Source organism: Saimiri boliviensis, chromosome 6, assembly GCF_048565385.1.
Source record: "Saimiri boliviensis isolate mSaiBol1 chromosome 6, mSaiBol1.pri, whole genome shotgun sequence".
Taxonomy (NCBI): Eukaryota; Metazoa; Chordata; class Mammalia; order Primates; family Cebidae; genus Saimiri; species Saimiri boliviensis.
In genome coordinates this window covers 72,393,254-72,408,530 of record NC_133454.1, presented here as the reverse complement: position 1 = coordinate 72,408,530, position 15,277 = coordinate 72,393,254, and the positions used below count along the sequence as shown (strand labels likewise).

Here is a 15,277-nt window from a genome sequence, read left to right as displayed (position 1 = left end):
ATTCCAGGCTACTCCTCCCTGTGCCTGGGTGGTGAGGTGAGTTGCTCAGCTGCTTAGTAGACCTTTCCTACAGGACTGAGAACCCTAGCTCTGAGGCTCCTACATCTGGTGCAGGTTGGCTGTGCCTTTACTACCTGCCATGTGTGTGAACAACTGAGATGACTTGGTGCTGGGTTCTGAGCTGACTCATTTTACTTCGTCCTTGCATCCACCTGGAAGGGTAGGAATCACTATCTTCATTTTACAGGTGGAGAAACTGAGGCTGCCAAGGCTGGTATTTGCTTTCTGTCAGAGCAACCTCCAGAGACAGATAAGATGAACGGCACCAATAACTCTGGGGGTAGGTGGGTTGGTAAGTAGAAAAACTAGGAGTGTTGGGGAACTTTCCTCAAAGTTCACTTTTGTGTCCCACGGTTGGTGGACTTTGGAGTTAGGAGGGGTTCCAGGGAGAAAGAGATGAAGAAAGCACCCCCAGGAGGAGGAAATAGTAAGAGGCCTCACAATGAAATGGAACACCTAAAAACCCAGCAGTTCACAGGAAGCCTGTCTAGGTGGGCTGGGGACCAGGATCTGTGCAGACAGGGGTTGGGACCATAAAACAAACACAAGAGTCAGAGATTGGTGGGATGCCATGGGCTATTTCCATCCCACTCCACAGGCACTACTTCCCCTCAGGATCTGCCCCTAGGTTAATAGCATTCCATCCTGCAGAACTAAGGACTACTCACTCTAAAGCCTCTTTGTTTCTGTTGGAAGGAGATCCCTTGCTAGGGCCTTTATGGGTCAGTACTGGGAAGACTCAAAACAGGGCATAGATGGGAGACGCTTTTATGCATCGATTTTGTACCAAGCTCTAAAATGGGTCCTGGGGCTCCGGATGACCCAGTCCCTTTCCCTAGGAGCATTCAGGTCAGGCTGGAGAGTATGCTGATCTCCATGCATGATGTGATCAGCTAGTCCATGATAAACAGGGTCCAAACTAGTGGTGCCCAGAGGAGACCCCTAGCCTCTAGGGAGACTCCCTAGCAAGATCTCCCTAGTCTCCTCCCACTACTTCCTGGTGGGCAGGGCAGCCAACAGCAGTCCCAGTGGGGAGGAGAACTCTGAGTTCTACCCACTACTGCCCCTCTAGGAGAATCAGATCCAGGATGGGGCAGGCCCTTGCCAGGTCTGGCAGGGTGAACTGGGCCTTTTCACACTGGAAGCCCTCCTCCTGCTAGAGGGTAGTATCTGGGCACAGCTCCATAGTGATGCTACTCAGAGGCCTTGCTGCCAGCAGGTATGATGCCATGCACTGCCCCAGGTGACCTTTACAGCCCACACAATGGGTGTGATGCTGTGAGCCTGCCATCTGCCTGCTATCCAGGACCAGACCAACCCAGGAGGGCCTTACCTCCTGGGCTTGAGCTCAGGACGCCCAAGCACAGGACTCTTTTAAGTGCCTAGAGACCTCTCCGTAGATGTACACTGCATGGAAGTCCTCTGGGCCTCCAGCTCAACCTGCTCCATGCATTTCCACAGAGCTTCAGGAAAAGGGAAGCCAGGCAGTGCATGTGTAGATGTGGGCCATTATGTGGGGACTTTGCTTCAGGCGAGCACTCTTTCTATTCTTGTGAAATGAGTAAGAGGGGGTCAAGGTGATTCCCTATTGAAGGAAACCCCATAATTTCAGGAAAGAAAGGTTTAGAGAGACCTGGAGGCATATGGGACACCGAGAGCTGAGACGGGAATGGAATCAAGTGTCAGATAAGATGTGGAAGGAAAGACTGTGAGGTTGGAGACAGGGTGGATTCTGCCCTGGAGAATGTAGAACCTGCAACTGTGCTATAGGTGCATGGATGGATGGGGAGCCCAGAAACAGGGGCCTGCCCAGGCCTACCTGACCCCAGGAGAAGCACTGGATCCTGGACCATTAGAACCAAAGGGGCTACAGAGCCCACAGCATCCTATCCATTGCACTGATGGGAAAACCAAGGTCTAGAAGAGAAGGGGACATGTTTTAGGTCACACGGTGTGTCAAGGGCAGGAGTCCTGCCTCCTAAGCCAGACCATTTCCCAATCATGTTCAGGTAAGTAAAATCCAGTGACAGTGCCCTATGTGGGGCTTATGAAAGGGAAGGGCACCTAGAGAGACTATCTGGTACCCCTGCCTTATTTCTCAGATAATGAAATGAGCATCAGAGAGGGGCCGGGTCTTAGGTGACAAAGCCAGGGAGCAAAATCTTCCCAGCAGCCCCAGGTGTCCTGACAGCCCAGTCCAGTACTGACCATTGCAATCAATGTCTCATGAAGAGAGGAAAGAGCAAGGAGAAGGCCAGGCATCATGGCTCACGCCTGTAATCCCAGCACTTTGGGAGGTGGAGGCAGGCAGATCACCTGAGGTCAGGCATTCAAGAGCAGCCTGGACAACATGGTGAAACTCCATCTCTACAAAAATACAAAAATTAGCTGGGCATGATGGTGGGTGCCTGTAATCTCAGCTACTCTAGAGGCTGAGGCGGGAGAATTGCTTGAACCTGGGAGGTGGAGGTTGCAGTGAGCCAAGATCATGCCACTGTACTCCAGCCTGGGCGACAGTGCAAGACTGTCTCAAAAAAAGAAGGAAGGAAGGAAGGAGGGAGGGAGGGAGGGAGAGAAAGAAAGAGAAAGAGAAGAAAGGAGCTCATACTTACTGAGCACCTGTTATGCACCAGGGCCCTGATGTGACACACCTTCCTTGTAATCCCACAACAGCCTTGGAGACAGATGTTTTTGCTCATGTTTAACAAGTCAGAGAACAGAGGCTCAGAGGGGCGAAGCAGTTTGCTGAAGGCTGCACAGACGGTAGATGGCAATGCAGGAACTCCGGCCCAGGTCTTCCCACTTTTAAAGCCTGCGCTCTTGCCCTTACCCAGGGTGGGTTGAGTTTAGGACCCAGGGCTGACAATGCAAGCACGTGGCAGGGAGGAGGAAACCAGGAGTAAACGCCAGGCACTGCCCCTGCTCCCAATCGCCCAGTTGTCCCAGTGACAAAGATAAACAGAAGTGACCTTGAACAGCAGAGCCCTGCCTCCCACTGAAATGTTCTTTCTTTAAAAAGTCTATTGATCCACACCCAGCAATAAAGCCACACAAAACAAACAGCGGATGGACAAAAAGTATGGCTCCTGGTTTGCTGAGTTTCTCACCACCAAATGGTTTCAGGCCTCAGAACCTCAGATTCTTAGATCAATTTAGAGAATTCTAGACTCTCACAGCCCTAACACAAGGGGCCTCCCAGGCTGCTGGTCTCCCCGACCGGTGGAGGAATTCACAACTTTCCAAGTGGCTTTACTTTGGACCTTTGTTCTCATTTCTTAGAAATGGCTTCAGGGCTGTTGGCCCTGCCCAGGCGGTGTCAGACCCAAAGCAGAGAATATGCAGAGCCACTGTTCTCCCAGCTTAACAGGGCAATCTCAAGGCCATGGGGCAGCTGCCTTTGGGCCTCAAGGGAGATTATAGGGTTGTCGCCAGAGGCTGGTCTTAGCTCTGTGTGCAAAAGGCAGTCTCAGCGCTGAAGGGGCTGCTTCTAGAGATGGGCATGAGGCTGGAGAGCAGGTTTGGATGGGTCTAGAGGCTTTCTGCCTCTGTTAACACAGACAGACATCAAATCTACCTTTGTGCTGGCCACATCCCACTGCTTTCATTTCATCTCAGACCTCAATCTTTTTTTAAATTCCGTCCAAGTACAAAGTCTTCCATTTCTGTTTTGATTTCCATCTTGTAAATATTAGCACTTCATCCTAGTCCAATGCTTTACATGGTGCGGTAGAGTTTACATACAGACCCTTTATGTGCATCATCTCCTTCCATGCTTAGGACAGTTTGCTGGACCTCACAGAGGTGGCTGATATAGCATTCCCTGCAGAGCTGGGTGACATCACGAACCCCAGCAGCAGCTTCTGAAATGACCGTGAGCATTAGGCCGGCAGGACCCCATTCCCTGAGGAGCAATGGATATAAGACCATGGAGCCAGAGAAGGGGAAACTGCTACAGCCCACAGGGTATCTGGAAGGGCTTCCCGAGGGCTGCTTCAGAGGCAGCTCAGAGCCTTAGGCAGGAATCCAGGAGGAGCAGGAAGAGGAGAGGAGGAGTCGGGTCTACCTGGATTGGTTTGGGTAGAGTCTTTCCTGAGGCAGGGCAGGGTCGGGGGTTGTGTAGATCTTTTTGAAGGCCCCCGCCCCACCTCCACAGTGTCTGTGTCCCCTTAAATGAGTATTATAATCTTCCTTTCCTCCCATGAACAGAGGAGGAAACTAAGGCTCTACCAGGACTAGAGCCCAGGTGTCCCACATGGACCCCCGAGCCAGGGATCTTCACCAAACCAGGCTGGTCCAACTATCTGTCCCGAGTCTCTGAGTTGGCTTGAGGAGGAGAAGACCTGTTCCCTGCCCTCTTGATGCTCCCTCCTGGTTGGAAAGCTGGGTGTTGAATTTTATGTAAGGTTATTTAAACAAGAGTATTCCAGAAAGCCTGATGCTGGAGATTCAGATACTGGCACCAAGCCTGTGAGCATCACTCTGGAGCTGGAGCATGAGTCCATCTTCTGCTCCTGTCTCTAGACCTAGGCTGGGCTCTTCAGGAGCTGGGTCTGGAAGCAGATCAGAAAGCAGGGTCCACCCCAGCCCAGGGCCTGGACCTGTGGGTGCGTCCAAACTAAATCTCCACACAAGGGTCCATTGTGGTTGCTTAGCCTGGCCCTGGGCTCTGCCAGCCCTTCCGGCTCCCGGAAAACGTTTCCCGTCTGGCGGCTCCCAGAGCAGCCTGTCCTTGGCCGAGATACTGACTGGCCCCACACACAGGCCTCTCCTACCCAGTGAGGATCTTGGAGTCCTGGCAGCTCAGAGCTCTTGGGTTCAGCCCTCATTTAACAGTCAGGGCCCCTAAGGCTCAGGGGAGTAGGAACAGGCACAAGAGAACCAGAATCAGGACCAGAACCAGGCACTCAGGTTGTTTTCTCAGCTCTTGCTACCAACATGAGGCAGTAGGATTTAGACCTGGAGAAGGGAAGGGGCTGTCCCATTACACAGTCCTTTGTGGCAGAGTCTGGAGGAAATGACTGATGCTTAGCTGGCCGCTTGCCCACCGAGACCCCCTCAGATCTGGGTTCTCTTGGTTCAGCTGTGCAGCCTCGTTGAAGGTCGCTATTCCTCTCTGCTTCTGGGGACTGAAGGCTCTCCACTGTCAATTCATCCCTGACATCCTAAGCTTTTAAATCAGGAATGAGCGCATTGGATGGGGTGAGGAGAAGCAGCTCTGGAATTTGGGGCTTTGACAACTCCACCCCATCTCTGTGTGCCAGGCTGTACCAGAGCCAGAGGCTCGGGGCCTGGGGCTCCCAACCCTTACTTGGGCTGACAACGCCATCTGGTGCCCAGTTGATGTGACATGAGTCCCACTAGAGATGCCACCACAAACCTTCACTCGCTGTGGGACCTCTGAGCCGCCCCATGCCATTGGCTGGGGATATAGAAGTGATTGTGATCCCAGATGTGAGGGGAGAAGACCTCAAAAAGTGAACATTTAGGATGAGGAGGCTGTGACAGCAGAAAGTCTGGGGCAGAGGGGAGTCCCTGAGTACCACAGGGCCAAGAAAGAGAGGTATTGCTATCAGTATAATTCTCATTGTCTCCTGGGCCAGGTCCTGTGCAGATCTGGGGACCCTCAAGGAATCAGTTATGATCTAATAGAAAAAAGTAGGGTTGGGGAGGGAGCTCAGACCCAGGGACTTGGAGCTGGGTCTTGAAGAAGGATAGTAATTCATCTTGTGAGCAGTGGACATTCCAGACTCAGGAAACAGCCTGTGTAAAATCGTGGAAGAGGGAGCTTGTGTGTGTATAAGCTTGAAGGTGACAGGTGTGGAGAGGAGGGGGACAGCAGAGGAAGTGCCAGAATATGAGGTCTGAAAGGTCACAACCCTGGGTACCTGTGGCCAACACACCTTGTCTGAATTTCCCAGCCCCACACCTACCTCCTTTCTTGACCTTCAATGTCTGGGCACAAACTCCAACCCCATTCCCTTTGGGTCTGGTTACCTCGTGGAGTTCCAGATTCCTGAAAGCCTCCCCTCTTCACCCAGGAAAGCAGCTAGGTCAGGCTGTCCACAGGCTGATCTGAGGGGATAAAAACATATGACTTCCCTGGCCTCCAAGAAGCCCTGGCCCAGCTTTTAGATTGCAGAAGGATCTTTAAGTAGTTACTTAACTCTGGACTCAGGTTCCTCAGCTGATGGGGATAATAATGGTACCTGCCTCATGGGATGTGGTGAGGATTAAATGAGAAAATACATAGAAAACCACTCATTTGCACCTTGCTGGCATGGGTTGATGTCAGGAAAAGGGCTCCTCCCCATTGCCAATCCCCATGGGCATATTCCTTCCAGGGGGAAGCTCGAGGGGTCCAGATCTTGGCCCCACCTGGGCTGCCCACCCCCCAGGCTTCAGGCTTCCTTCTGCCTTTCCTGAACCCAGAGAAGCTCTGTTGTGTACCCAGCAAGTGATTGATTGTTCATGTTTTCTTCTGATCTTTCTTTCTTTCCTTCCTTCCTTCCTTCCTTCCTTCCTTCCTTCCTTCCTTCCTTCCTTCCTTCCTTCCTTCCTTTCTTTCTTTTTCTTTCTTTCTTTCTTTCTTTCTTTCTTTCTTTCTTTCTTTCTTTCTTTCTTTTTTGAGACAGGGTCTCACTTTGTCACCCAGACTGAAGTGCAGTGGTGCAATCTCAGCTCACCACAACCTCCACTTCCCAGGCTCAAGTGATTCTCCTGCCTCAGCCTCCTGAGTAGCTAATTTTTGTATTTTTAGTAGAGACAAGGTTTCACCATGTTGGCCAGGCTGGTTGAACTCCTGACCTCAAATGATCCACCTCGGCCTCCCAGAGTGCTAGGATTACAGGTGTGAGCCACCACGCCTGGCCTCCCTGTGATTTTTTTTTTAAAAGGAGATGTTCAAAAACAAAGGAAAAAAGTGTATAACAAATAAATGAGCACCCATATGCTCTTCTAGACTCAACAATTAATGTTCTGCCTTGTTTGCTTAATTGCTGTGTCATTTTAAAAAATTTGAACTGGGGCCGGGCGCGGTGGCTCAAGCCTGTAATCCCAGCACTTTGGGAGGCCGAGGCGGGTGGATCACAAGGTCAAGAGATCGAGACCATCCTGGTCAACATGGTGAAACTCCGTCTCTACTAAAAATACAAAAAAATTAGCTGGGCATGGTGGTGTGTGCCTGTAGTCCCAGCTACTCAGGAGGCTGAGGCAGGAGAATTGCCTGAACCCAGGACGCGGAGGTTGCAGTGAGCCGAGATCGCGCCATTGCACTCCAGCCTGGGTAACAAGAGCAAAACTCTGTCTCAAAAAAAAAAAAAAAAAAAAAAAAATTTGAACTGGAGGCCGGGCGTGGTGGCTCATGCCTATAATCCCAGCACTTTGGGAGGCCGAGCAGGCAGATCACCTGACATCAGGTGTTTGAGACCAGCCTGGCCAACATGGTGAAACTCTGTCTCTATTAAATAAATAAATAAAATTTGAACTAGGGCCGGGTGCAGTGGCTCATGCCTGTAATCCCAGCACTTTGGGAGGCTGAGGCAGGCAGATTGCTTGAGCCCAGGTGTTCAAGACCAGCCTGGGCAACGTGGCAAAACCCAGTCTCTACTAAAAATACAAAAATTATCTGGGCATGGTGGTCCCAGCTATTCAGGAGGCTAAGGTGGGAGGATTGCCTGAGTCTGGGAGGTCAAGGCTGCGGTGAGCCAACATCACACCACTGTACTCCAGCTGGGGTGACAGAGTGAGACTGTGTCTCAACAAAGAAAAAAAGTAAAAAATAAAAAGCCAAAACTAAACAACACAAAAAACCTAAAGCTAACATGTACTTTTAATGGCTAGTGAATGCTTTTCTCATTTGTTTTATTTATTTTTTATTTTTATTTATTTAATTTTTTGAGACAGGGTTCTGCTTTGTCAGGCTGGAGCACAGTGGCATGGTCACTACTCATTGCAGCCTTGACCTCCTGGGCTCAAGTGATCCTTCTGCCTCAGCCTCCTGAGTAGCTGGAACTATAGGCACATGCCACTGTGCCCAGCTAATTTTTTTTTTTTTGTAGAGATGGGGTTTCATTACATTGCTTAGGCTGGTCTTGAACTCCTAGCCTCAGGTGATCCACCCGCCTTGACCTCCCTAAGTGCTGGGATTACAACTGTGAGCCACAGCCCCCAGACTTTAATCATGCTTTATCTATTTTAGATACAAATTCCTTATCCAATATATGATTTACAAACCCCTTATTCTTGCTGTTGATTGTGCTTTTGTTGTTCTAAGAATACATTGCCACGCCAGGTACAGTAGCTTATGCCTGTGTGTAATCCCAGCACTTTGGGAGGCTAAGGCGGGTGGATAACTTGAGATCAGGAGTTTGAAACCAGCCTGGCCAACATGGTGAAACCCTGTCTCTGATAAAAATACAAAAATTAGCTGGGTGTGGTGGTGCATGCCTGTAATCCCAGCTACTTGGGAGGCTGAGACATGAGAATCGCTTGAACCTGGGAGGTGGAGGTTGCAGTGAACTGAGATCAACCCACTGCACTCCAGCCTGGGTGACAGAGCAAGACTCTGTCTCAGAGAAAATAATAATTATAATAACAATACATTGCCAAATCCAAGGTCATGAAGACTCGCCCCTATGTTTTCTTCTAAGAGCTTTTTTTTTTTCTTTTTTTTTTTTTGAGACAGAGTTTCGCTCTTGTTACCCAGGCTGGAGTGCAATGGCGCGATCTTGGCTCACCGCAACCTCCGCCTCCTGGGTTCAGGCAATTCTCCTGCCTCAGCCTCCTGAGTAGCTGGGATTACAGGCACGTGCCACCATGCCCAGCTAATTTTTTGTATTTTTAGTAGAGACGGGGTTTCACTATGTTGACCGGGATGGTCTCGATCTCTTGACCTCGTGATCCACCCGCCTCAGCCTCCCAAAGTGCTGGGATTACAGGCTTGAGCCACCGCGCCCGGCTCTTCTAAGAGTTTTATAGTTTTAGCTTTTATGTTTAGGTCTTTGATCCATTTTGAGTTAATTTTTGCATATTTGTTCTTTTGCAGGTGGCTAACAGATTTTTCCAGCAACACAGAGCCGAGAGGATTAGAATCTGGGAGAAGAAAGAGCTCTGCATTCTTGGCTTCACCTGCCTGGAGTGGAGTTTCCATCATGCTGAGCTGGAGGTGCACGGGGCCAGGGAAGGAGTAAGTTCTAGCTCAAGTGTCCCAGACTCTTACTATTCTTACTGAAATTGAGTAGATTTTCTTGAATAAATGTTCCTTCATCTGCTGTAGACTCTTAGGAAAATTCCCAGGAACATACGTCTATCTTGATATTAATGTAGATATAAATAATTATGTATGTATAATTTTTTAGCGGTTTTACTTGTTCTGCTGGGGAGAAGGTCTGAAAGGTTTGCAGAGCTGCTCATGCCACCATTCCAGAAGTTATCCACCAGTTCATTGCTTTTTGCTAATAGTATTCCATTGCATGTCTATGCCACAGTTTGTTTATACATTCACCTGTCGATGGACATTTGGGTTGTTTCCTGTTTAAGGCTATTACAAATAAAGCTGCCTTGAACATTTCTGTACAAGTCTTTGGACATATGCTTTTATTTATCTTGAATAAATATCTAGAAGTGGAGTGGCTGGGTTATATCGCAGGTTTGTGTTATATGGCAGGTTGAGTTCTGATTGCTCTGTATTCTCACCAACACTTGGTATGGTCAGGCTTTTTAATATTAGCCATTCTAATAGATGTATCTCGTTGTGGTTTTAATTTTCATTGTCCTAATAGGTAATGATGTGTTTGAGCATTTTTTTCATGTGCTTATTTACTATCCATACACCTTCTTGGTGAAATATTTGTTCAAATCTTTTGCCTCCTTTTTTTTTTTTTAATAATTGTGTGGTTTGTTTTCTTACTATTGAGTTTTGAGAGTTCTTTCTATATTGTAGATACAAATCATTTCTTGGATATGTGTACTGCAATAGTCTCTCCTAGTTAGTAGCATGTCTTTTCATTCTCCTAATAGTTTCTTTCAAAGGGCAAATGTTCTTAATTTTGATGAAGTCCAATTTACCAATAGCTTTCCTTTATAGATCATGTTTCTGGTACTGTATTTATAAAACCTTTGCCTAACTCAAGGTCACAAAGATTTTGTTTTATTGTTTAGTGTTCTCTCCTTCCAACTTTTGGTTCCTATTGTGTGTATGGTTTTATATCTTCCTTTTTTCCCAAAAAACTTAAAAAAAAATTTAAATCTATGGAGAAGTTGGAAGAACAGTATCATGAACAGCGGCATACATTTTGCCTAAGCATCAGTTGTTAATACCTTGCTACATTTGCTGTATCTCCCTGGATACTTTTTTCCAGAAACGTTTGACAATAAGTTGAGAGATTTTGTAACACTGACTTTTCACAAAATCATCCTGAAAATGTTTTTTCAAAAACAGCAACAGCAGCCCATGCCATTTTCTGCAATAACAAAGGTAGTACTTGCCCAGTGTAGAGGACTTGGAAAAAACAGAGGAGCGAAAGAAGAAAATAAAACTGTTTCCGGCCGGGCGCGGTGGCTCAAGCCTGTAATCCCAGCACTTTGGGAGGCCGAGGCGGGTGGATCACAAGGTCAAGAGATCGAGACCATCTTGGTCAACATGGTGAAACCCCGTCTCTACTAAAAATACAAAAAAAATAGCTGGGCATGGTGGTGCGTGCCTGTAATCCCAGCTACTCAGGAGGCTGAGGCAGGAGAATTGCCTGAACCCAGGAGGCGGAGGTTGCGGTGAGCCGAGATCGCGCCATTGCACTCCAGCCTGGGTAACAAGAGCGAAACTCCGTCTCAAAAAATAAATAAATAAATAAATAAATAAATAAAACTGTTTCCTCCCCATTCCAACCCCATTCCAACCTCATGTCCTCATGACACCAGAAAAGCCACTTACCTGAGAGGTGGGTAGGAAGGACACACAGGGCTCAGATATGCCCTTAAATTTGGGGTGCAAATCTGTGACTCCCATGACAGCCCCCTATCTTGGGATCACTTTCTACAGAAGACCCCTCTGCTGGGAAGCTGAGGCCAGAATCTCCCCAGGTGACCTTGAGCCTGCTCCACCCTTTCTGGGCTTAGCTGGTAAAGTAGATAACGAGGTGGCTTGGCCTCTCTCCCAGGAGACTGTTTGTATCTTTACTGTGGGACTTCTTATTATGAACAGGCTAGGCAACCCTGTCTCCAGCACCCCACCCCCAAGCAGGCCTATCCCAGCTGCTTTTGCCTGAAATAGCTCCTCCTCTACCAGCCTCCATCCTTCAGAGCCCAGCTCAGGGTTGCTCCCTGCCAAACCTCCTGTGACATCACCCCACCGTTAGGGTTACCTTGTCTCTCCCTCTGTCCTTGCAGCAAATCCCTCACCTGTTGTGGGAGAGGCCTGGCTGGAACTGTTGCACACTCCCGTCTCACTCAAGCCTCACAACAGCCCTCAAGGGAAGTTATCAGGGCCATTTTGAAGGTAAGGAGACTAATCCTCAATGCATGGGGTTAGGTCAGTCACCTCAAGTTAGGGCAGAGCCAGGGTCACTCAGATCCCTGTCTTTGCCTTTAGAAACATTGGTGCCCTTGCTGCAACCCCAGAGGCTTGGGTGCGCAGAGATCAGGCTGTGTCTGATGGGCTCTGGATGCCCCCAGCTCCCACCCATCTCTCCTCTTGCTTCAGATGCAGCCAAGCTGTAGAGTTTCCTCTTCCAATGAAGATTCCCTGACTCCCTCTGAAGGTGACTGCTCCTTTTCTGCACACCCTCATGTCCCGGAATCAATGGCCTGACCCTTCTGCTTCTCCAACCATACTCAGACACCCTCTTTCAAGTGCCCACACCATGGTCCTGCACACGGATCCTTAATCAGCTTCATTCAGCATATTTTAATGTTTACTTAAATTTATTTGTATTATCTTTCTATCAACATATATAATTTTTCTTTACCTTCTTTTATAATATTGGGTTTTTATCCCATCCATGCATGTCCAAATTGTCCAAAATTTAGGAAAGAATAAAAATTACCCCCAAATTGCCACAGATAATCATATTAACATTTTGGTAGATTATTTTTTTCTTTTGATTCTGGTTTCTATAGACATATGCATTTTACAGAGTTGAGATTACACTGTATGAATAGTTCTAAAGCCTTCTTTTAAAAATCTAACATTATACCATGGATACTTTCCCCATGTCATTAAAAATTACATGTGCCACATCCACTGGGAAGGCTAGGATGAAGAAGACAGATAATAACAAAATGTGGCGAATTGGAACCTTCGTGCAATGCTGGTGGGAATGTAAATGGTGCAGCCCCCTTGGAAAACAGTCTGGAAGTTCCTCAAATAGGTAAACATAGGTTTACCTTAAGACCCAGAAATTTCACTTCTAGGTATATATTGAAGAGAAATAAAAACATGTGTCCACACACGAAACTTGTACATGAATGTTCATAGCAGCATTATTTATAATAGCTTAAAAATGGAAACAGTCCAAATGTCCATCAATAAATGAATGAATCAATAAAATGTGATCTATCCATACAATGGAATATTATTCAGTCACAAAAAGGAATGAAGTACTGTTACATGCTACAACATAGATGAACCTTAAAAACGTTATGCTAAATCAAAGAAGCCAGATGCAGACGATCACATATTGTATGACTCCACTCATATAAAATATCCAAAATAGACAAATCTATAAAGACAGAAAGTAAATTTATAGGTGGTGGGGTGGGGAGGTCTGGGAAGAAATGAAGAGTGACTGATAATGGATATGGAGTTTTGTTAAGGGAAGATGAAAATGTTCTAAAATTGTGCTGGTTCAAAACTTCGTGCATATACTAAAAACCATTGAATTGTATACTTTAAATGGGTGAATTGTATGCTATACAAATTATATGTCAATAAAGCTGTCATAAATAATTAAAAACAAAAACCAACAGCAGCATTTTTAATGTCTGGAGACATTCCTTTGCACAGCTGCATCATAATTGATTTAGATTTCTATTGCTGGACCTTTATGTTTTCTATTAATTCTTTCATTTCAAAATATTTCGAACACACACAAAAGTGAATTGAATGGTATAATGAACCCCTGTGCCCATCACTCACTTCAACAATTACCAACACAGTTTCTGCTTTTACACACATTGATTCAGTGAACATATTGTTCATGTCTTTGTCCACATTCCACATTTCACACTATTTCCTTTCATTTATACTGAATTCAGTTCCACTCAAACTGCTTCCTCAAACCCTCACAATGCCCTCCCAGCATGCCGTAGTGATATGATAGATCCAACCTTGCCCTACCCAGTCTGATGGGGGCTCCCGGTCTGATGGGGGAGGTGAATACTGGATTGGAGTGATCTGTAGGGATGGAGGCTGTGTAAGTAGAGAGAGTCCTCACCCTATTGCCCAGGAAGGGCACCTCACACTGGACTCATCCAAAGAAGCTGTTTCCCACACCTCTGCCCAGCCCTGCCTTTCTCCTCTGCTGCCACACGGGGGCGTTAGAGTCACCCTTCCACAGCTGCCTCTGGACGTACTCCCATCAGCAACTTGGATGGGTGGCTGGGGTGGGATCTGTGCCTTCTGCGGGTGATCCCAGCCTGGTGATGGCCCTCTCTTGGCCTGAGACGACTCCTGTGGAAGATGAAAGAGGTGGATGCTGTGAGTCCTGTGGTCCTCCAGCACTTCAGTCCGGCCTCCCACAGAGCCAGCTCTCGGCAGCAATGTGCTTGGAGCTCCACTCCCAGCACCTGTTTCTGGATGGCCTGGGGGATTCACCTGAGTGCCCCCTTCACTCCAGGTCCCAGGTGAGACTGATGCTCACTCAGGCAACCCACCTGCTTTTTATAGAGCCCTGCAGGAGGCAGCTCACCACCCACAAGGAGGGACTTAGGCAGCAGACTTGCTGAGGCATAAGGGTCTGCCTGGTGCCAGCTTCCCCCTTCTGGGAGCCACCCACGTGTGTGCAGCCCAGGGGACCGCAGCTCCAGGAGCAAGATAGGGTTGTGGGTGGAGGGAGGGTAAGTGAGTCACTGGGCACTTCCAAAGCCCAGCCTAAAAGATGTCCGGTCCAGCCCAGAAATCTGGTCTCCAGTGGGCATGGCCTGCAGGACCATGAGGGCTGATATGTGTGGCATAGCTGAGGGCTGAGTCAAGGGACAGGGTGTTTGCTTTCCTGAGAGGGCTTCTCCAGAATTCAGGCATCTCCAGCCTTGCAGCTTCTCTTGTCTCTGCCAAGGCAATGGTGGTGGGCCAGTTTCTGAGCTCTATTCGGGTGCCTGTCCCTCCCTGGGTGCTCCCTCAGCTACAACCCTCTCCACCCTCCATGCCTTTCACTCATCCCAGCCCTCCCCAGGATGCCTCCTTTCATCCAGCGAGCTGGCTGCTACCAGTCAGGGCACAAGGCACTCCCAAGCAGTTCAGTCCCTAGGGGAAGGAAAGGCCAGGTCACACATCCTGAGTGCCTACTGTGTGCCAGGCAGGCCCGTGTGGCACACTTGTATTGTTATCGCGTTTCTTTCTCACAGCAGAGCCTCATGAGGCAAATATTATCCCACTCATTCCACATCGGAGGAAGTCAAAGCTGGCCCTGCAGTATGAAGACTCAAGCCCAGACTTGCCGCCTCCTGCCTGCACCTCCCTCCGCCTAGGTCTCTTTCTGTCTTTTTACCTGCAGAAAGCTCACACTCTGAATCATCGTGCATGGCTCTTACCCCGCCCACTCCATCCTTGCTGCTACTCGCCTCCTGCATCCCCTGTGCCCACCCAATAGCACACATGCCCACAAGCTCACATGCACCAAGATGGGTGCACTGATCAACATGGGTGCACATGCATATTCTAGTCCTGACTGACACTTATCAGCTGTGTGACCTTGAGCAACTCACTTAACCTCTCTGAGCCTCAGTTTTCTCATTTCATAGGAGTTGTTATGAGAATTAAATAAGATACTGCATGTAACATTCCTAGTACCTTGCCTGGGCACAGTGCTCAATAAAGATTCGCTATTTTTTAAACTTTAGCTACTTTTATTTCATCATTATTGTATATGTGCATCTTTGTTCACTTTTTACACATGTAACAAGAGACATGCAGTAGACACAGAGGCCCAGGGATCCACACACACCTACGTGCCAAGTCAGGAACCCATGATAAAGCAGCCAGTCACCTGGTATATTGGGTGCCCAC

The 15,277-nt window shown here is 48.1% G+C and overlaps 1 protein-coding gene across 1 annotated transcript in view; it reads left to right on the top strand.

Annotated features, from left to right (window-relative positions):
- LOC104650701 (uncharacterized) overlaps positions 1-13,012 on the top strand; it is a 40,506-nt gene extending 27,494 nt beyond the window's left edge. The window contains exons 4-6 of the mRNA XM_039470334.2: positions 9,104-9,244; positions 11,443-11,551; positions 11,756-13,012. Of these exons, the coding sequence (XP_039326268.2) occupies positions 9,104-9,244; positions 11,443-11,551; positions 11,756-11,772 (267 nt within the window). The 3' untranslated portion in view covers positions 11,773-13,012. The remainder of the gene's footprint in view (positions 1-9,103; positions 9,245-11,442; positions 11,552-11,755) is intronic.
- The last annotated feature ends 2,265 nt before the right edge of the window (positions 13,013-15,277 follow it).